The sequence below is a fragment of the Vidua macroura genome, chromosome 7 (genome assembly GCF_024509145.1).
Source record: "Vidua macroura isolate BioBank_ID:100142 chromosome 7, ASM2450914v1, whole genome shotgun sequence".
Classification (NCBI taxonomy): domain Eukaryota; kingdom Metazoa; phylum Chordata; class Aves; order Passeriformes; family Viduidae; genus Vidua; species Vidua macroura.
Genome location: NC_071577.1, coordinates 3,455,433 through 3,475,771, shown reverse-complemented (window position 1 = coordinate 3,475,771; position 20,339 = coordinate 3,455,433). Strand labels below are relative to the sequence as shown.

General features: G+C 57.0%; 2 protein-coding genes across 2 annotated transcripts; both read left to right on the top strand.

The window, feature by feature from the left end:
- Positions 1-2,543: 2,543 nt before the first annotated feature.
- Positions 2,544-5,813, top strand: LOC128809836 (maestro heat-like repeat-containing protein family member 6). Its single transcript, XM_053982199.1, has 10 exons — positions 2,544-2,586; positions 2,676-2,813; positions 3,090-3,204; positions 3,353-3,493; positions 3,689-3,865; positions 3,999-4,154; positions 4,314-4,415; positions 4,777-4,879; positions 5,153-5,209; positions 5,500-5,813. The coding sequence occupies exons 2-10, from the start codon at positions 2,734-2,736 to the stop codon at positions 5,697-5,699; spliced, it is 1,131 nt and encodes a 376-aa protein (XP_053838174.1). The 5' UTR covers positions 2,544-2,586; positions 2,676-2,733; the 3' UTR covers positions 5,700-5,813.
- A 7,423-nt stretch (positions 5,814-13,236) lies between these two features.
- LOC128809961 (maestro heat-like repeat family member 5) lies at positions 13,237-16,449 on the top strand. Its single transcript, XM_053982402.1, has 10 exons — positions 13,237-13,354; positions 13,444-13,581; positions 13,839-13,953; positions 14,124-14,261; positions 14,442-14,618; positions 14,752-14,904; positions 15,064-15,165; positions 15,527-15,629; positions 15,903-15,959; positions 16,250-16,449. The coding sequence occupies exons 1-10, from the start codon at positions 13,284-13,286 to the stop codon at positions 16,447-16,449; spliced, it is 1,254 nt and encodes a 417-aa protein (XP_053838377.1). The 5' UTR covers positions 13,237-13,283.
- Positions 16,450-20,339: the final 3,890 nt, after the last annotated feature.

Here is a 20,339-nt window from a genome sequence, read left to right as displayed (position 1 = left end):
CCGAGTGTCTCCTGGTTTAGGGCAGATTTGGGAGAAAACCTCCAAAAGGGGTTCCCCCAGAAAACAAACCCACACGGCCCCTCCCTCCAAGTGCTTCGTGAAAAAAATCTCCTTCTGGAGAGAAGTGGAAAAAAACCTGTTAATTTTAAGAGGCAAAGCAGTGCTACCATAAAAAGTGAACAATACCAGATGAGAAAACTCATTTGCCGCTCTGATGGGATGACAAATTCAGAAAAATCTCTCCGGTGGGTGGTTGCTCTGTTCTCAGTCCCTCTGGCCCTGGGAAAGGCTGCTGCCCCGAGTAGGCCACAAAGTGCGAGCTCTCGGTGTTTCCCCGGGTCCCAGTCCGGAGCAGGTTCGAACAGTTCCAAGAAAAAGGAAAGGAAAAAAACAGTGCAGGGAAAAATTCTCTGCCTCAGCTAGCTAAACTGACTAAAAAGCAAAGGAGGGCCCTGTTCTGCCCCATCCGTGCCCAGACAACACAACAGTTCTGTGTTCCAGCAGAATGTGGAGCAGTGAGTGCAGGCTGATAACAAAACTCCGTGCTTCTTCTTCTCCCCGCCTTCGCTCTCAGAGCCAGTCTTGAAGGCACAGAATATAATATCCAGCATAAAGAGAACAGACGACTGGGGATACAAGCATCATAACGTCACCCTAGGGCATTCCACCCCTTATCCCCATCAACTTATATCCTCACCTTACTACCAAACATCATGCATTTTATTAATGTAAAAACTTCCATCTGTCCCACCCAAAAAATTACAAGCAACACCCATTATGCCCCCATCATATCCCCAGACCGGACAACTGAATCCAGGCACCAGACTTCAGAGCTGCAGGATTCCCCACTTTCTTTTTACTCACTCCAACTCCATCTTTCACCTGCTCAGACCTTCAACACTTACGCATTTCCTTCTATCTCATGTCTGTGTGGTTTAATGTACAGACGGTGGCAGTAACATCCCGCAAACTGTGATATTTGCATCTGAGTCTCACCCCACAATCAGATCAACCTGAGGTTCACATCGTGTTTTTCCATCTCTCTGCATTATCCACCACGTGCAGTCTGGTCCCTGGGCAGAGACAACGCCTAAATGAGTTTGTACTCGAGGCAGAATTGATCCACGCTGTCTTCCCTAACAAACCTCTGACATGTACCACTGGGACTTTGTCTACTACATTCAGGGACTCAGAACGGGCAGGACCTGCTCGGTTGGTGGAACCTCGGGTGTTAACTAACCAGGTGGACTTTGCTATATGCAGCTCCCAATTTTTGAAAGATCCCCCACCCAATGCTTTCATGGGTTTTGAACAGTGCATTGTAGCTCTCCACTTTGCGTGCAGCTGGTGCATGATAGGGGATACGGGACATCCACTCAGTGCCATGTTCCCTGGCCCAGGTGTTGATCAGGCTGTTCTTGAAATGAGTCCCATTGTCTGACTCAATCCTCTCAGGGGTACCATGCCTCCAAAGGACCCGCTTTTCAAAGCCCAGGATGGTGTTATGGGCAGAATTGTGAAGCACAGGCTAGGTTTCCAACCATCCCGTGGTGGCTTTTACCATGGTGAGCACGTAGCACTTGCCTTGGCGTGTCTGGGGCAGTGTGATGTAGTCAATCTGCCAGGCCTCCCCATACCTGTACTTGGACCACCGCCCACCATAGCACAGGGGCTTCACTCGCTTGGCCTGCTTGATGGCAGCACATGTCTCACAGTCCTGGATAACCTGAGAAATACCATCCATGGTTAAATCCACCCCTCGGTCTCGTGCCCACTTACAGGTGGCGTCTCTGCCCTGATGGCCTGGGGCCTCCTGGGCCCATTGAGCTAGGAATAACTCTCCTTGTTTTGCCAATCCAAGTCTATCTTTGCCACCCCTATCTTTGCAGCCTGCTCTACCTGCTGATTGTTTTGGTGCTCCTCATTAGCTCTACTCTTGGGAACATGGGCATCCACGTGGACAACTTTCACAGGTAGCTTCCTTACCCGGGTAGCGATGTCTTCCCGTTCTTCAGCAGACCAAATTGGTTTTCCTCTACGCTGCCAGTTAGCCTCTTTCCACCTCTCCAGCCATCCCCACAGAGCATTGGCTACCATCCATGAATCAGTGTAGAGCTAGAGCTATGGCCACTTCTCTCTTTCGGCATTGTCCAGGGCCAGTTGAAGGGCTTTGAGTTCCGCAAGTTGGCTTGATCCCCCTTCTCCTTCAGTGGCCTCTGCGACCTGTCGTGTGGGGCTCCATACAGCTGCTTTCCACTTCCAATTCATCCCTACGATGTGACAGGAACGGTCAGTGAAAAGAACGTAGCGTGTTTCTTCTGCTGGCAGTTGCTTGTATGGTGCAGCTTCTTCAGCCCTTGTCACTTCTTCTTCATCTGTGACACCAAAATTTTCACCTTCAGGCCAATTTGTAATTGCTTCCAAAATCCCAGGGCGATTCAGTTTGCCAATACGAGCGTGCTGCGTGATGAGAGCAATCCACTTGCTCCATGTAGCACTGGTGGCATGGTGGGTGGAGGGAACCTTTCCTCTGAACATCTGGAAGGGATGCCAGGAGCAACACGGCCTTGCCACCAGCCCCAACAGGTGCTCCATCCCAGTCCTTCTGTCCCTGCCACATTGCCAGGGCTGGAGCCAGCACTGCAAGTGTGACCTGGGCTTTGCTCTGCACACAGGTTTGCAGTGTGGACCCTGAAGTCCCTGCTGTACCAAAAGCAGTACAAGGATGTGGTGATGGCAATGGAACGCAAGCGTGGCTGGGACACGCTGCTCTGTGCTGACACCCACCACTATGCCGTGGGTCTGCTGGCCAGGTGAGACCCCCTTCTCCCCGCTGCCTCTGACATTTGTGCTCTGCGCCTGGGGTGCCCCACACAGTCCCCGTGGTCGTGGGCCAGAGGGCCTCGTCACCGAGGGACTGCCAAGCAGACTGGAAAAGGCTGGGAGAGGAGGGTGCCCACAAAGAGCCACCTCCCAAATGGCCCAGGTCCCCTTGCAGGATGCTGGGGAAAGACCAGAACTCTGTGAGTCAATCCTGAAAGAAGTTTGTTCCAGTGGCTCACAGTCTTGTGGACTTTTACTCCTGACAGGGAGATGTCCTGCATCTCCATACGCTCGTGTTTCCGGATCTTTCGCTATCTGCTCCACCTGCTCAGCAAAGAGATGCCATACTGGGATCTGCCTGCCCTGGCCTTCCTGGTGGAGGTGAGCCTGTTGGCCAGCGCTGCCTCGCTGAGCTGCCTCCCAGCTCTCTGCCCTCTCGTAGCCGCAGCTGCTTGGGACGGTGCCCACGCCCTGTGCGGTTCTGGGCTCCTGCCGGCCGGGTCCCCTGTCACTGCCCTGTGCCTTTCAGGTCCTCGAGCACCTGGACTTGAGTGAACGCCATGCTGACAGAGTCCTGCAAATCTTCTCAAGGCACCTGCAGAGTGAGTGCAGGGAGAGGCGTCACCTGGCACTCAAGGGCCTTCTCAAGCTCACTGACAATCCCTCGATGGTGAGAAGGGGGCAGTGGCTGAAGCCGTGCAGGCAGCGTGGGGCTGGGGAACGCAGTTTCTTGGGCTTGGCTGTGCTTGGGGTGCTGGGGCAGCTCCTCCCAGCTCTCCTGCCTCCCGCTTCAGCTGCCTGAGTGCTTTGCCCTCTAGATCCTGTGGCAGAAGGGTGGCCTTTCACAAACTTGTGTTCTACACAGACCGAAAAAATGTGGAGCCTGACTGAAAGTCTTGTGGAGCTCCTGCGGGATGCAGATGGAGAGATTGTTAAGATAACACTCATGGTACTCAGCTTTATAATCTTGGACAAGGACACGCCAATACCCAGCTCCTTCGCCCTGCAGCTGGCTCAGGCAGTCGTGCTACTCTTTGACCTCGTAAGGCTCTGTGCCCCCAGCCACGGCCCCTGGGTACTGCCCAAACACTTGGTGTCCTGTGGATTTGCAGGCATGCACCCAGCTGAGAGCCTCGCAGCCCATGCTGAGGTCTTCTTTTCGTCTCTTAATACAGGACAATAGCCAGGTACAGCTGCTCTCCATGCTGCTCTTCCGAACACTGCTGACTCTTCCATTGGAAAAGGAGAGAAAGACTCTGAAGTCACAAGTGTGCCACAGCCTGCTGCCACTCTTCTTCCACTGCCATGATGAGAATCAGCGTGTGGCAGAGGTGAGCACTCGTGGGCTGCTGCTGTCCCCTTGGGAGGGGGCTCGGCTGCCTCCTGCCCTGGTGCCTGGCGGGCTGCAGCCACTTCCAGGCCTTGGCACAGGGATGTGGGTCCTGGTCCCTGGGCTGTGGGGCCATCTCCGTGTCTCTGCTGCTCTCCAGGCTTCTCGGGAAACGCTGATTTGTGTGGCCAAGTTCCTGAACAGGAGAGATCTTGAGAAACTAGTCAAGAAGGAGAAACTCTGGATTTTCGCCAACTGCCTGGTAAGGACGGCCTGGAAGCCCCAGGCTCAGCCTGGAGAAGCGCCCTGAGCGCGGTGCTCAGTGTGTGGGCTGGCAGCTGTGCCCCTGCCCGCTGCTGCAGCCAGAGGCCGCGCAGGCTCTTCTCCAGGCTCCCGTGGGCCCCAGCCGGGTGCCGATGGAGCCCCGGCCCGGCGGGGCTGCGGGGTGACACCGCGGCTCCCCGGGCAGCAGCCGGCCCTCTGCCCCCTCCAGAGCCCGGCGCCAGCAGCTGCTGGCCGGGCCTCAGGGCTGTGCGGGCAGGGGAGGCCGGGGCTGGGCGCAGGGAGCGCCCGGCCCAGGGGCTGAGCCCGCGCCAACCCTTCCCTGCTGCCGCTCTCTCCAGCTGGCAGAGGACAGGAGCCGAGCGGCCGAGCACCTGCGCCGGGCCCTGCCCTACCTGCAGAGCCCACAGGAGCCCCTGCGAGAGGCGGCCGTCAGGTTCATGGGTGAGCCAGGAGCCCGGGCTCCCTCCCCGCCCCGCCGCAGCTCGGCCCCAGCCCCGCCTGCTGCCCCGGCAGCGCCATCCGGGCCCGGCGCCACGGAGCCCCGCCTGGCCTGGGCGCTGCTGCCGCCCTCCGGCAGCCGTGCCCTTGGGCGGCAGCGTGCGGCAAGGGCCCGGGCTGAGCCCTGCCGGGCCACGAGGCCGTGTGGCCACAGGGCTGGCAGCGCCGCTGGCAGGGAGCTGTGCCGCTGGGCCGTGACAGGCTCTGTGTTCACAGGGATGGCCGGGCGGAGCTTGAGGGGGCAGCAGGGAGAGCTCCAGCTGATCTCTGAGGGTGAGTGAGGGCAGCGGGCTGACAGCGGGGGCTGGCGGGGGCAGCTGCCATCCCTGCCCCGGCTGCAGAGGGCTCTGCTCCCTGTGCGGAGCAGGGCTGGCCTGGGCAGAGCACACAGAGATTTCAGGGACACGTGGGGGATTCGTGGCCCGCAGCTTGGGCCTGATCCTGTTGGTCCCTACTCCCTCCTGACCATGGCAAGAACTGGCTGGGATGGCCCTGGCAGGGGGCTCTCCTCGGCTCCCCACTGAGTCGGGATCTGACCGTGGCTCTGATCCTCTCTCTTTCAGCCCTTGAAGGAATGGTAAATGACATCAGCCTCAGCGTGGGAAGCCTGGCAATTCAATCATTGTGCATCCTGAAGGCAGCAGAGCAGGCTCCCATGCCAAAGTTCCAGAGGCTGCGAGATCAGCTGCGCAGGGCATGGAAGACACGGCCTCGTCTGTCGCGGCTCGGCTGGCTGGGCTGCTGGGGCTCTGTGGAGGGCTGATGCAGCAGGCTGTCTTTGCTGGGGCCTCCTGAGCCAGCAGAGATTTTATTCAAAATAGCTCTTTTCTTCATTTTGTTTTCCTTTATCATGTAAATATTGAATGTAAATAAACATCTTGTTTTGCTTTCCTTTAGTATGTAAATATAGAATGTATTATAATAGACAGACTCCTAGGATCTTTCTTTTGCTGCCCAGGGTGCCCAGGACATAGGGGGAAGCGTGGAAAAATGGTGCTTGGGCTCAGCAAGCTTCCCAGGCGTGCAGTGTTGCAGGGAAAATGGCCAGAAGCCCCCTGGCCTTTGGGGGTTGTGCTGAAGCCTTTGTGCTGCCCACAGAGCGGGTGGGCAGGGCCGGAGCCGCGGGGATCCCTGCGAGAGCGGTGCCTGGAGATGGCCACAAGGCCTGTCCCAGGCAGGAAGCGCCATCCGTGTCCTCCTGCCCGTGTGTTGCTGGCTGGATTGCTGAGGGCTCTGAGGTGCCTCTTGATGGGGCTCCCCTGGAGCTGCTGTGGGGCTGCGGCGCTGCTGCCGGGCAGGTTGGCCGGGCTGGGGGAGACCCGGAGGGGCTGGGGCAGTGAGCAGCCCTGAGCAATTGGGTGTCAGAGGCCACAAGCAGCCCCCAGGCAGCCGCCTTGTTCTAGCACCTTGCTGCTCTGGCGCTTCCCCAAAGCATCTCCCAGGCCTGCGACAGAAGCCCTCGATGCCGGGACACCACCCCAGCAGGAGGGTGGGGACACCCCCGAGGTGCCCAGGCTGGGCTGGCTGGGGACAGGGAGAGCAGGGGCCACTGCCAGGGCATGGCCACTGGCTGCTGCCAATAAGCGGCAGGGGGCAGAGGCAGGGCTGGCGGCCAGCCCGGGCCCTCGCGGTTGCCCAGGCCTTGGTGCTGTGACCAAGGCCCCCCTGACAAAGAGCTCTGGGCCCGCAGAGCTGCTGCCACCATGGGGAGGGCGGCCATGTCTCCTCGAGCAGGGCTGCGGAGGCGCTGCTGCCCTGGCGCCTCTGGACCCCACAGGAACAGCACCAGAGCGTGCTCCGGCACAGCAGCACCCTGGAACGCTGGCACCTGCTCAACGAGGCTCCCGCACCAGCCAGGATGCCAGACGCGGGGAGACCGTGGGCACAATTGCCATGCTTTGGCAAAAGGCTTCAGCAGTGTTCACCAGAATGGCTTTCTCTTGACTTGCCAGCCTCACAGCAAAGCCTGACAGCTTCAGCTGCAGCCTGTGCCCCTGACTGACTTCCATGGCCGTGCTTCAGCATTGCATCCTGGGATGCGTTCAGATTAGGGGTTCTGATCTGTTTTTGCTAGCCAGTTCTGTGGACCCCTGCACACCCCCCGAGTTTCCCCCCCCCCGTGCTGGTCTGCTCCGGGTCTCTTACCATTGGAGCTCACCGTGCCAATCCTCTAACCACTCCCCTGTCCACTCCGGAGTGTTCTGTGTCCGTCACCCCATTCGCCCCGGAGCCCCGTGTCCACCCCTGCCACATTCCCGTTGGTTGCCGTGGTCCATGTCACCGCCACGGCACCTGTCCCCATTGTGCGGGAGGGCTTCTACCCTCCTAGTCCAGCCCCCTATAAAATCCTGCGCCTCCCCGGTCCCAGTGCCATTTTCTGTCCACGTGGCGCTGATAGCGAGTCGCGGTTTCTCCACCACAGATCCCCGCGGCAATAAAAGCTTTCTAGCAAACTGTACGGACGGAGTGGACAATTCCTTCCCTCTTTGTCTTGTCCCTCGCGCCGACGGCAGAAGTGGCCAGCCCTACCCCGGTGCGCGGAAAGCAGAAGCGCCCGGGAATCGCGACAAACCTCGGTCCTGCCGAGAAGCAGTGCATTGCCGGGCTCTCCGGAGCTGCCCAGGACAAGGAAAAACAACGCATCGTCGCACTTGAGGGCAGACTCGCCTTCCACAGGCGGGCGTCCCAAGGCAGAGGCATTGGTGCCATGGTGAGAGAGAGACTCTGATGGGGCATGAGCCCTGCGCTGCAGCTGCCCGCCCTCTCCTCCATGCAGGCACCTTAAAGACACATGCGTCAGCTCTGAAACTGAATCCTGGAGTTGCTTGCAACAAAGAACAAAGGAGGTGCCGGAGAAAAGCTGGGACTTCTATGGCTCGGTTTTGCTCTCCACTTGGGGAATCACAGAATGCCAGAGCACTTTATCTTGCAAAGTATCATAAAGATCATCCAGTTCCTACCACCCTGCCACGGCCACAGGTGCTGTGCAGGCACAGCTGTCACTAGGGTTGGAAGAACACTTCTCCATGTTTACCATTCCTCTCCTGGATTTCAAGCTAACATGAAAAAATCGGCTGGTTACAGCTGAATTTTGTAGCTCTCAGAACTTGGAATAGGAGTCTCCAGTGGCCATGGGATGTCCATTCAGCCTTTGTTAGATCATCCCGATGGAGCTCAGCCCTGTGCAGCCCAGGCACAGGCACCAGGCTGCTGGTCCATTTCAGCATCCCAAAGTCTTTGTGGCTTCCTGTGCACCCTGAGGCTCCGGCATCCACTCTTGAATTCCCAGTTAGTGCTGTGCAGGACATGAGAACACAGGAATCGCCTGCTTGGCTCATTCTTGGCTTTGCTGCTCCTGCCTAAAGGAATAATCAGGAGTATATGCTGATGTAAAGCTATAGCTAAACACCAGGGACCTTTTCGGTAGTGTTTAAAACAAAACCCTTGTGTGACTCTTCAGAGACTCTAAAATGCAGGGTGAAAATGACAGCTTTGGTATTTAAGAATCCCATGTGATTTTTCTGGTCAAGGATTTGAATGCTAATGCAGAAATTACAAAAATGTTAAAAGTTGTTTTCATTGGCAACCCCTTTTAAATGGCATCAGCACACTTACAGGGGACAGAGTATGACACTGGGACAGTACTTGCTGTTGCGGTGTGTTAGTTTATTAAGACAAATGTTCTGTTATCTTGTGGTATGTTCCAGTGTCCTCTGAGTTATTCCAGGTGGTTTCTCCCCTCTGTTATGGCCTCCTACCTGGCTGTCCCTCAAAGAATCCCCTCCCTACTTTCCAGACACTTCCCTGCCTGTTAAGGCAACCTGGCCCCTTCGCCCTGTCTGTCAGCCCAAACCCTACCCTTTGTTCCAGAAGGTTCCCTGTCCCTCATGCTCAAATCCAATCCTCAGCCAGATCCTGTATCCTCCCCTTGCTCTGATTGGTTTTAGTCCCAGAAACCGCAGCCTAGAAGTTCCTCATTGGTTGCCGTAAGGTGTCCACCGCCTGTTTTGAAAGATTTAAAATCCGGGGCACAGGTGTGCTCGGGGCTCTTTTTGGCTTGTGCTCCCCTCTGTCATCCCTCCCCTGTACACCTTCCTCTTGCCTCTCCCAATAAATTGGCTGGACTTTGCACTACAGAAGAGTGTCCTCTGCTTCCTCTGCCCAGTCCTTGTTGCTCCTCCATGGGTCTCTACTGCTGGGCATCTGGCTCAGAGGTCCTGGCCCAGGCAAAACCCCAGCCAGGCCAGCCCACTCTCGCCACTGGCCCGGGGCATCGCAGAGCTATCCAGGGCTCTGGAGGACAATGGCAACTTGGCACTTAATGGCTTCAGATCTGGGAGATACATGTTTTGCCCAGCTTCACCCAGGAGTTCAAGTTCTCCCAGGACTTTGATCAACTGGTCACTGCAGGTAACTTTCACTAAATGCAAAAGGATGTAACAGCAGAACTTCTGGAGAATGTGCCCTAGGGATAGGGAGAAAACCTTGAAAATGATCAGCAGGCTCTGGAAAACTTAAAACAAAAAATCAAAACCAGATGTACCCTGTGACTTTTCAGGCTTGACTCTTTGGGTCTGGAGGAAATATTTGTCTGGAATCAGCTACGACACAGACAGACATGCAGCAACTGGAGCATGAAACATCAGAGACTGGGCTAGTGTGTTTTTCCCAGAAGAACAGACAGAAGACCACATTGATAAATGACAGTGTCTCTCTACAGTCGAATCGTCCAGGGAAACTCAGCAGCTGTTGGTGTTGTGGTGCTACTGCTAATCTCTTCCATGAAAAGAAGCATTTCAGGACAGACTAACAGCTTCTGCCTTCTCACAGACACCAAGTGTTGCCAGCAGTTGCTCCAGTTGCTCCTGCCAGCAGCCCCTGATGCGCGTGGGCTTTGGCTCCCTGTGGCACAGAAGCCCCCCAGGGGCACCGGTCTCTGGGGCAGGAGACGGGCACCAGCGCTGCCAGGGCTCGGGGGGTGGCAGGGCTGCTTGGGCGGGGACTCTGCCACACCTGCTGATGTCAGCGCTCCCCGGGCCCCAGGGCTCAGAGCAGCGTTCGTGCCCTGGCCCACACGTTCCTTGTCCCTCTCACAGCCGCGGGTTTAGGATGGCCACCAGCCGGGACGTGTCCCAAGGAGGCCGTGGCAGCTTCCGTGGAAGGCCCCGTGCCCTTCCCAGCGCGGCTGCGTCGGCAGCCCTGGGGGCTCCTTGTGCTGCCCTGAGCCCGCAGAGCAGGGCAGGCTTTGCTGATGCTCTGAGCCGTTCCTAAAGATCCTGTGCGGGCTGCCCCGGACCGCGTCCTGCAGGGTGACCCGCTGCTGCCTGATCAACAGGTGCCCAGATAGAGAAATGTAGCCCCAGCAAAAGACAGGAGGACTCTTGTGCTGCTGAAATCCACGTGGGTTTATTGAGGACAGGTGGAAGGAGGAAGGAAGCAGGAACAGGAGCAGGGAGACAACCAGACGCAGAGGGAGACAGCTCCGAGAGCAACTGGGGAAGGATGGGCCAGGGTATAGAACTGGGGAGGGATGGGAGTGCTTAGGGTACACACTGTCCAATGGGAAAAAGGCTTCAGGGATGAGCAGGGATGGGGTGACATAATCCGAAGCAATGAGGGAGAAGGGAAGGAGTGGTTTGCGGAGGGAAGCAATGGGGTTATGGAGAACAAGGAACTTTCTAGAACTTGGGGAGATGACAAGCATGAACTGGCAGATGACAGATATGTGTTCATCTGCATGGGGAAGCAGGGAACTCTGGGCAAGTGTTCTACATAAATGAAGCCTCCCAGGGCATCCCTGAGCTGCTGTCCCCAGGGGCACATCCCACAATCCTGTTGGGCTGTCTCAGACCCTTGGGGTCAGGGATTCCTTCCAACCTGGGCCACTTTGGGTGGGCTGGGGGCGGCCCCAGGGCAGGTGACAGTGTTTCCAAGGGCCCTTTGTGACATGGTGCCGCACGGTCACCGTGGAATTGCAATGGAATCGGGTGTCCAAGGGCCCTTTGTGACACGTGGTGACACAGCAGCTGGTGGTGCCAAGAGCACGCCACAGTGCTCAGAGCAGGCGACGGGACAGGACGGGACAGAGCAGTGCCGTGAGGAGCCCCCTCACAGCTCACTTGTTCGTGTCCGACCCGCAGCTTTTCTGAGGCGTTGTTCCTGCAGCTGACCTCGAGGCCACACCACAGCACTTGGTGACCCGTGGCCTTCCCGAGGCTTCTGTTCTGCAGGTGCCCTTGAGGGCAGAGGGTGGGACTTGGTGCCCTGGAGCTTTTCTGAGGCATCTCCCAGCCCTGCCGCCAGTGCCCTCGAGGCCAGACCACAATCCCTGACAGGAGTCTCCTGTCCTTGTGGCAGGAGCCCTTGAGACCAGAGGGCAGGCCTTGCTGTCCTGTAGCCTTCCTGAGACTTCTCTCTGGAAGGTTCCTCCCAGGCACAACTGCAGGACTTGCTGACATGGAGATTTTCTGAGGCATCTCTCCTGCAATTTCCCAAAAATCCAGTGACTGACATGGAGAAGAGACCCCCAAGAGTGCCCAAGCTGGCCTGGGTGGAGGAGGAGGAAGAAGGCCCTGGAGCTGCACCAGCACAGGAGACCGAAATGGTGGTGCCGTTCCATCCACCGCAGGAGGGTGAGTGGCAGAGCTGGGCCGCAGGGCTGGTGCCTGCAACGAGCTTTGTCCCATCCGATCATATCCAATTGCATCCCATTGCATCCTCCCCCGTTGCATTTCCTCACATCCCATTGCATCCCATCTCATCCCATCCCAAGCCATCCCATTCCCTGGGGATCAGCCTGGGGCACGATGGAAGGGGTCCTGGCAGACACCCCTCAATGGCCTTGCTCCATCCCCTGGGGCATCCCGGGGCTGTCCCTGCCTGGGGAGAGCAGGGCTGGGCTGTGTTCTCCGGCCTCTCCCGCAGCCCCTCAGCTCTGGCTGTGCTCACTCCTTGCCAGGTGCAGCCCTGGACCACAAACAAGAGCAGGAATCCACCCGTGGCCGCTTCCGCAGAGCAGCGCAGGTACCTGCAGCCATCCCCACCTGGGCTGGGCCTGCTGTCACTGCTCAGCCCAGCACCGTGTGTGGAGCACTCCATGCAACATCCCTGGCTTCTTGCCCTTCTCCTACAGCTCATTTGCAAATTCATCAAGAGCATTCGGCAGGAAGAGACCATCTCCAGGGGCACTGGGCTCAGAGATTACTCAGAGGTCCTCAAACATGAGACCAGTGCTGCCCTGCTGGATTTGCTTGTGGAGAGGGGTGTTTTCAGACCAGAGCAAGTAAGCAGCCTGTGGCCAGGCTTCAATTCCCTCATGAGTCACATGGCTTCCCAAGCCACTAGTGTTGGTCCCTGTGAGCCTTTGAGGCCATTGCAGTGCGGTGGGAAGGGAAGCACTTCTCTGGGGACACTGGGAATGTTGCTCACTTCTGGCAGCTTTCCAAATTGCCCTGTGCCTTCTCCAGGTGCCTGCCATGGTAAGATACATCCACCAGTGGCTCACGGCCAATGATTCTGCTGAGCACAGGCTGGACAACACCCTGCTGCATCTCACCAAAGGACAGCCAAATGACGCAGTAATGACACTCCTGCGTGTGGCCCCATCCTGTGACAGGTATGGGGCCCACCTGCCCAGAGGGCTCAGGGCTCCCCCCAGCCCATCACCCTGTACAGCCTGTCCCAGGTGTCTGACCAACAGAGACTTCCAGGGCCCTCTGGCTGCTCCCTTTCCCAGCCCTGGCATGTCAGCCCCCCAAGCCTGCTGCCATGCTCCCTTGCTGCCCCTCAGGGGCCATGCCCAGGCCAGGGTGCTGTGCCTGAGACCCCCTGAGACAGAGCTCTAACCCCACAGAGCTGCCATGGCCATGTGGAAGACCATCATGTGCTCACCCAGGACTGCGAAGCTGGTGCAGAGGATTCTCCTGGATGTGCTGGGGAGCTGGCCAGAGCACAGCACGTGCACCTCGGATGGGGACAAAACGGGTGTCTTTGCCCTGGCTGTGAGTTCCTGCCAGTGGCCTTTGCTGGCCCCAAGGCCGCCTCTCCAGCAGCTCTCCTTCCTCCTTCCCCTACTGCATCTCCCTGCCTCAGGCGCTGCCCTGAAACCTGGCCTAGGGGCAGCTGCAGGGCCACCGGTCCCGCTGCTCCCCCTGTGTCTCTCTGGGCCTCTCCCTGCCACGCTCGGGCCCTGTCACACGGACACCTCGGCACTGAGCTTTGTTCTTTGCAGGCAACTGTGGTGATGTGGAAGATCCTCCAGGCGCCCTGTGTCCCACGTATAGCGACAGCGCATCTCCCCCGCCTATTTGTGCATCTGCTCTTCCAAGTGTTCTTCAGCACTGAACAGATGCCAACGAAGGTCCTTACCTTCTGGAAGGGATGCCGGGAGCAACACGGCCTTGCCACCAGCCCCAACAGGTGCTCCATCCCAGTCCTTCTGTCCCTGCCACATTGCCAGGGCAAGAGCCAATGCTCCCAGTCTGACCTGGGCTTTGCTCTGCACACAGATTTGCAGTGCGGACCCTGAAGTCCCTGCTGTGCCAAAAGCAGTACAAGGATGTGGTGGTGTCAATGGAACGCAGGTGTGGCTGGGACACGCTGCTCTGTGCTGACACCCACCACTATGCCGTGGGTCTGCTGGCCAGGTGAGACCCCCTTCTCCCCGCTGCCTCTGACATTTGAGCTCTGCGCCTGGGGTGCCCCACACAGTCCCCGTGGTCGTGGGCCAGAGGGCCTCGTCACCGAGGGACTGCCAAGCAGACTGGAAAAGGCTGGGAGAGGAGAGAGCACAGAAGGAGACACCTCCTAAGTGGCCCAGGTCCCTTGGTGAAAGACCAGACCTCTGTGAGCCTGTCCTGGGAGAGATTTCTTCAGGGTCCTGGTCCCTTTTTCGCCCTCCTAGGGAGATGCGCCATGCTTCTCTTGAGTTGTGTTCCAGTATTGCACTCCACCTCCTCTGGCTGCTCAGCACACAGGAGCCACGCTGGGATCTGCCTGCCCTGGCATTCCTGGTGGAGGTGAGCCTGTTGGCCAGCGCTGCCTCGCTGAGCTGCCTCCCAGCTCTCTGCCCTCTCGTAGCCACAGCTGCCAGGACGGTGCCCACGCCCTGTGCTGCTGCCTGGGCCCAGCCCTGTGCGGTTCTGGGCTCCTGCCGGCCGGTCCCCTGTCACTGCCCTGTGCCTTTCAGGTCCTCGAGTGCCTAGATTCAAGTGAATGTGGTGACAGTGTTGTGGAGGTTTCATCAAGGTACCTGCAGAGCGAGTGCAGGGAGAGGCGTCGCCTGGCGCTCAGGGCCCTTCTCGAGCTCATTGACGATCCCTCGATGGTGAGAGGGGGCAGCGGCTGAAGCTGCGCTGGGAACGCAGTCACTTGGGCTTGGCTTCAGGCGCTGGGGCAGCTGCTCCCAGCTCTCCCGTTTCGGCTTCCCCAGTGCCTCGGGACAGGCCTTTGGCCTCCAGGCCCTGCAGCAGCAGGGTGGTCTTTCAAAAACTTGTGTTCCACACAGGCTGAAAAGATGTGGCGCCTGACTGAAAGCCTCATGGACCTACTGTGGGACAGTGATGCAGAGATAGCTGGGCTGACACTCATCACACTCAGCTTTATATTCTTGCACAAATCCATTCTGATCTCAACTCCCATTGCCCTGCAGCTGGCTAAGGCGCTCCTGCCACTCTTTGACCATGTAAGGCTCTGTGCCCCCAGCCACAGTCACTGGGTGCTGCCTGGAAACTTGGTGCCCTGTGGTGTTCCAGGCCGGTGCCCAGGCAGGCCTGGAGGAGCCAAAGTGGAGGTATTTTCCCCTTTTTTTCATATAGGAAAATAGCCAGGTACAGCTGCTCTCCATAAAACTCTTTCAAGACATGATGGGGTTTTTGGAAAAGGGAGAAAAGCCTTTGGAAAGGCCTGTGCACCAGAGCCTGCTGCCACTCTTCTTCCACTGCCATGATGAGAATCAGCGTGTGGCAGAGGTGAGGACTCGTGGGCTGCTGCTGTCCCCTTGGGAGGGGGCTCGGCTGCCTCCTGCCCTGGCGCCTGGCGGGCTGCAGCCTCCTCCAGGCCTTGGCACAGGGACGCGGGTCCTGGTCCCTGGGCTGTGGGGCCATCTCCGTGTCTCTGCTGCTCTCCAGGCTTCTCGGGAAACGCTGATTTGTGTGGCTGAGTTCCTGAGAAGGAGAGATCTCGAGAAACTGGTGAAGAAGGAGAAACTCTGGATTTTCGCCAACTGCCTGGTAAGGACGGCCTGGAAGCCCCAGGCTCAGTCTGGAGAAGCGCCCTGGGCGCGGTGCTCAGTGTGTGGGCTGGCAGCTGTGCCCCTGCCCGCTGCTGCAGCCAGAGGCCGCGCGGGCTCTTCTCCAGGCTCCCGTGGGCCCCAGCCGGGTGCCGATGGAGCCCCGGCCCGGCGGGGCCGCGGGGCGGCACCGCGGCTCCCCGGGCAGCAGCCGGCCCTCTGCCCCCTCCAGAGCCCGGCGCCAGCGGCTGCTGGCCGGGCCTCAGGGCTGTGCGGGCAGGGGAGGCCGGGGCTGGGCGCAGGGAGCGCCCGGCCCAGGGGCTGAGCCCGCGCCAACCCTTCCCTGCTGCCGCTCTCTCCAGCTGGCAGAGGACAGGAGCCGAGCGGCCGAGCACCTGCGCCGGGCACTGCCCTACCTGCAGAGCCCACAGGAGCCCCTGCGAGAGGCGGCCGTCAGGTTCATGGGTGAGCCAGGAGCCCGGGCTCCCTCCCCGCCCCGCCGCAGCTCGGCCCCAGCCCCGCCTGCTGCCCCGGCAGCGCCATCCGGGCCCGGCGCCGTGGAGCCCCGCCTGGCCTGGGCGCTGCTGCCGCCCTCCGGCAGCCGTGCCCTTGGGCGGCAGCGTGCGGCAAGGGCCCGGGCTGAGCCCTGCCGGGCCACGAGGCCGTGTGGCCACAGGGCTGGCAGCGCCGCTGGCAGGGAGCTGTGCCGCTGGGCCGTGACAGGCTCTGTGTTCACAGGGATGGCCGGGCGGAGCTTGAGGGGGCAGCAGGGAGAGCTCCAGCTGATCTCTGAGGGTGAGTGAGGGCAGCGGGCTGACAGCGGGGGCTGGCGGGGGCAGCTGCCATCCCTGCCCCGGCTGCAGAGGGCTCTGCTCCCTGTGCGGAGCAGGGCTGGCCTGGGCAGAGCACACAGAGATTTCAGGGACACGTGGGGGATTCGTGGCCCGCAGCTTCGGCCTGATCCTGTTGGTCCCTACTCCCTCCTGACCATGGCAAGAACTGGCTGGGATGGCCCTGGCATGGGGCTCTCCTCGTCTCTCTGCAGATCCAGGATCTGGCCATGGCTCTGATCCTCTCTCTTTCAGCCCTTGAAGGAATGGCTAATGACATCAGCATCAGCGTTGGAAGCCTGGCAATTCAGTCATTGTGCATACTGAAGGCAGAAGACCAGGCTCCCATCCCAATGTTCCAGAGGCTGCGAGATCAGCTGCGCCGGGCATGGAAGACACGACCTCGTCTGTCGTGGCTCGGCTGTCTGGGCTGCTGGGGCTCTGTGGAGGGCTGATCCAGGAGGCTGTCTTTGCTGGGGCCTCCTGAGCCAGCAGGGATTTTTTTTTCTTCAAAATTGCTCTTTCCTTCGTTGTGTTTTCCTTTAGTATGTAAATATAGGCTGTATTATAATGGACAGACTCCCAGGCTCTTTCTTTTGCTGCCCAGGGTGCCCAGGACATAGGGGAAGAGTGGGAAAATGGTGCTTGGGCTCAGCAAGTTTCCCAGTTGTGCAGTGTTGCAGGGAAAATGGCCAGAAGCCCCCTGGCCTTTGGGGGTTGTGCTGAAGCCTTTGTGCTGCCCACAGAGCGGGTAGGCAGGGCCGGAGCCGCGGGGATCCCTGCGAGAGCGGTGCCTGGAGATGGCCACAAGGCCTGTCCCAGGCAGGAAGCGCCATCCGTGTCCTCCTGCCTGTTATAAATAAACTTGTTTTAGTAGGCAGGGGTAATAATGTGTAAATTGTGTCTCATGAGTTAAAAGTAATTACCAATTAATGTAATGAATTGTTAATGTAGTGAATAGTTGTGACTTACCAAGTTAAATATGTACTATTAGTTAAGTGAGTGTGCACAGTTGTCACAAAGTTAAATATGTACTCTTAGTTAAGTGGGTGTGCATAGTTGTCACAAAGTTAAATATGTACTGTTAGTTAAGTGGGTGTGCATAGTTGTCACAAAGTTAAATATGTACTGTTAGTTAAGTGGGTGTGCATAGTTGCCAATCGGGAGGAGGCCAGGTGCATCGGAGAGTGATATCATCAGTTCAGCCTGCGATTGGAGGGATCGACCAACCAATGGTGCCTCGTAGTTCAAGAATGATTGGCCAGGAATGCACCATCTTATAAACCAACCAAAGACCAGAAAGAGGGCCAATCAACAAAGGGATCAAGAACGCACCAATCAGCAGCTTCCAGAGACTTTAACAACCCCGGGTGCTGGCCACCCGGGGTCTTTCTGCGGACTTTGTATCCACGGAAACACCCTGTGCCTGTGCACAGTTACTTGTTACGTTTTGTTACTCTGACTTGCCGCTGAGGTCCTGGGCTTATCTTGGGGCCTCGTCCTCGGTTGTCTGTGATTTTAATAAACAGGCCCAGGCTTTTTAACCTACTCTGGCTCTGATTCGCCTGTTTTTAATAACCTGGGGGCTCGTCTGTGATAGCCACACCCTCACAGGTGGTCCCGGAGAAGGACTGGTTTGGGAAGACTGGTCCAGCTGCTTTTTTGCTGCCCGGATTTGGATTTCTCCGAGACCGAAGACGGTTGCTGGCTATACCCAAGAGGCGACTGAGGACACGGCAACTCAGACCGGGAAGGCCCTTCGAGAGGGAGCGGGGCTCGCAGCACACAGGTAGGTATTGCGAGTGGGGCAGGCATAAGTGGGTACGTTCATGTATGGAGAGTGAATGAGACGGGGGCTGGCAACTCAGACTCCCGAAGTGGGAGTGGGCCTCCTAGTGCCGCGTTTTCGGACTCCCGCGAAGGGGCCGGCCGGGAACGGAGGGAAGCGACTGAAATAAATTGGAATGAGTGTGGAGACCCGAGGGACCCTCCTGGGTGTGGGTGAAGGGGGAGTACCCTTCTTTTCTCCTGTCCTCACCCGTGTAGGCTCCCGTTCCCCCAGGGTAGTGGGGGCTCCTAGGGTTTGCTTGAGGCCAATAAAACGAAGGAACTGGAGGTGGGGCTTTGGTTGGGACAATTTTCTGGCCTGCCAGACAGACCTTCGGAACCAGGTCTCCCAGTACAGTGTCAGGCATTGGGGCGGCTGGCTGGGGGAAGGGTGGACGTCGCTGTACCCCTGATCTGGTTCAGACAAGGGGGACACAGGGGAGTTCCACCGGTGGACGTAGCTGGACCCTTGATCTGGTTCAGACAGGGGGAACGCAGGGGAGTTCCACCGGCTCAAGCAACTTGAAGGGCAGTTCCTCAGGGTGAGCACGGGGAGTGTCCCGGGCATCTTGAGGAACTAGGACCTTTGGGGTGGGCTAAAGACTCTCAACCGGAGACCCGCTGGCAGTGAGGCCACCGGTTGGGGGATTGTTCCTCTTTTGGCAGGGGGAGGGAGTAGGAGCCTGATCAGAGGGGAGTAGCACCCTAGGCCAGGAGGGCTGGTCAAGGGGAAATTCCTCCTAGCACGACGAGGGGCCGAGCAGGGCGAAGGCCGCCGGCTAGGAGAAGTCGCCCTATCCATTAGGGGTAGGAGGGAGGTTTTAGAACCTGTCTGTTAGGGACACAATTTTGTTTTAGTTTATATAAGTTGTCTATGTGTGACTTGTTTTTAGTTGGAGTTTTGTGGTCAATACTATCAAGTTCGTTTATTTTGTCTGTTGTTACTGATAGTGTTATTTATTGGATTATTATATTGTGTTGTTTTAGTTATTTTAACACAAAAATACCAATTTGGTATTTTGCAGTATTGTTTGTGGTATTCTGTCTAATCTTTTTGTTTTAAGTGGTTGAGGCATATGTTGCTTTGGGTAGATGGTTTTTGGTGTCTGCTCAGCTTATATCTCTGGGTTAGAGTTTCTGTTTGTGTTAGAGAGTATCTTGTGAGGCTGAGTTTAAGAGTCGGCATTTTGTTGTTTTAGTATACAGGTTTTAGTTGTTGTTTTGGGTGGTTGAGGTCATTGGCATTGTGTGTGTGTGAATGTTGGTGGCTCAGAGGAGCCATTTTAGCTGCTTTTGAGGTACTCCCCTCGAGAAGGGGTGTGGCAGCCTGGGAGTGAGTGATAGACATCAAGGAGGCAGACCGGAAGAGTCTGAGGAGACTTCCAGCTGATCAGCCACTTTGGTTTGTTTTGAGTCTTAGTTCCCATGGGATACGATTTTCCCGCTAGTTATTATTTTGGTTCCCACGGCATACAATTTTCCCACGGGTTACTATTTTGGTTCCCACGGTATTCAATTTTCCCATGAAGTTTCCTATTAATTTCTGTTTAAATTCTAGTTGTTCTCCTTTTTATTGTAAAGCCTTCTAGGTTGTCATTCTCTTTTAAAGTTTACACAGTAACTTATTGTGAAGTTGCTTATTTAGTTAAATTGATACAAGTCGCTCATAGTTATGGGTCAGTGTGCAAGTAAGCGTTCCCGCAAGGGAAAAGCCAAGAAATTGAAATTGAAGGACATACCACAACAAAGACAGTCCACTGGGGGAAATGTTAGAGAATTAGGACCATGATAAAAATTTAAAGGAATTGGATAAGATAAAAATGATACATTATTGTATTGAAATATGGCCACAAAAGAACATTCAAGAAGGACCTGTTAATTGGCCTTGGTATGGGTCAAAAGAAAAATGGTTATGTCTAGCTTTAAATAAATATGTTAATTCAAGAGAAGTACTAGACAAGGAAGAAATCAAATATGCGGTCTGTTGGCTGGAAATGAAATTTGGGATAAAAAGGTTCGAATGTATAGGGTGGGTAAAGAAATAAAAGAGGGAAAAGAAGAATTTATGCAAAAATTGGACCCATTGGATTATCTTCCTCCTCCTCCCCCTCCTACTCCTCCAGTACCCCCTCCTATCCAACCCGAACCTGTTCTGGCCCCTCCAGCATCCCTCCCTGTTCAGCCTATTTCCCCTCCTACCTCTTCAGGACCCCTCCCTGCTCAACCTATTCCCCACCCTACTCCTTCAGCATCCCTTCCTGCCCAACCCACACCTTGTCATACTCTTCTGACTTCACCGACACTCCCCACCCCAGTAGTTTCTCCCATGCCTCTCTCCATCCCTGTCACCCTCCCTCTGCCTCCCACACAGAATCTTATTCAAACCCAACAGAATAGCTTGGAGGGGCCAGCAACTCACATCTGTGAGTGCGAAAGAGTTGTAAGACCGAAGGAGAGGATTGCAGTCTCAGGTAGTCATCATTATAACACTAGATCTCAAGCTGAGAGGAGCTTCCAA

What these genes read in the sequence shown, in the direction of transcription:
- LOC128809961 (XM_053982402.1), top strand. Translation starts at nt 13,284, where the DNA reads ATGCCAACGAAGGTCCTTACCTTCTGGAAGGGATGCCGGGAGCAACAC. An exon ending in GGATTTTCGCCAACTGCCTG is followed by an intron (nt 15,166 to 15,526) that starts GTAAGGACGGCC and finishes CGCTCTCTCCAG; the next exon opens with CTGGCAGAGGACAGGAGCCG. An exon ending in GGCGGCCGTCAGGTTCATGG is followed by an intron (nt 15,630 to 15,902) that starts GTGAGCCAGGAG and finishes CTGTGTTCACAG; the next exon opens with GGATGGCCGGGCGGAGCTTG.
- LOC128809836 (XM_053982199.1), top strand. Translation starts at nt 2,734, where the DNA reads ATGGCAATGGAACGCAAGCGTGGCTGGGACACGCTGCTCTGTGCTGAC. An exon ending in CCCTGGCCTTCCTGGTGGAG is followed by an intron (nt 3,205 to 3,352) that starts GTGAGCCTGTTG and finishes TGTGCCTTTCAG; the next exon opens with GTCCTCGAGCACCTGGACTT. An exon ending in GGCGGCCGTCAGGTTCATGG is followed by an intron (nt 4,880 to 5,152) that starts GTGAGCCAGGAG and finishes CTGTGTTCACAG; the next exon opens with GGATGGCCGGGCGGAGCTTG.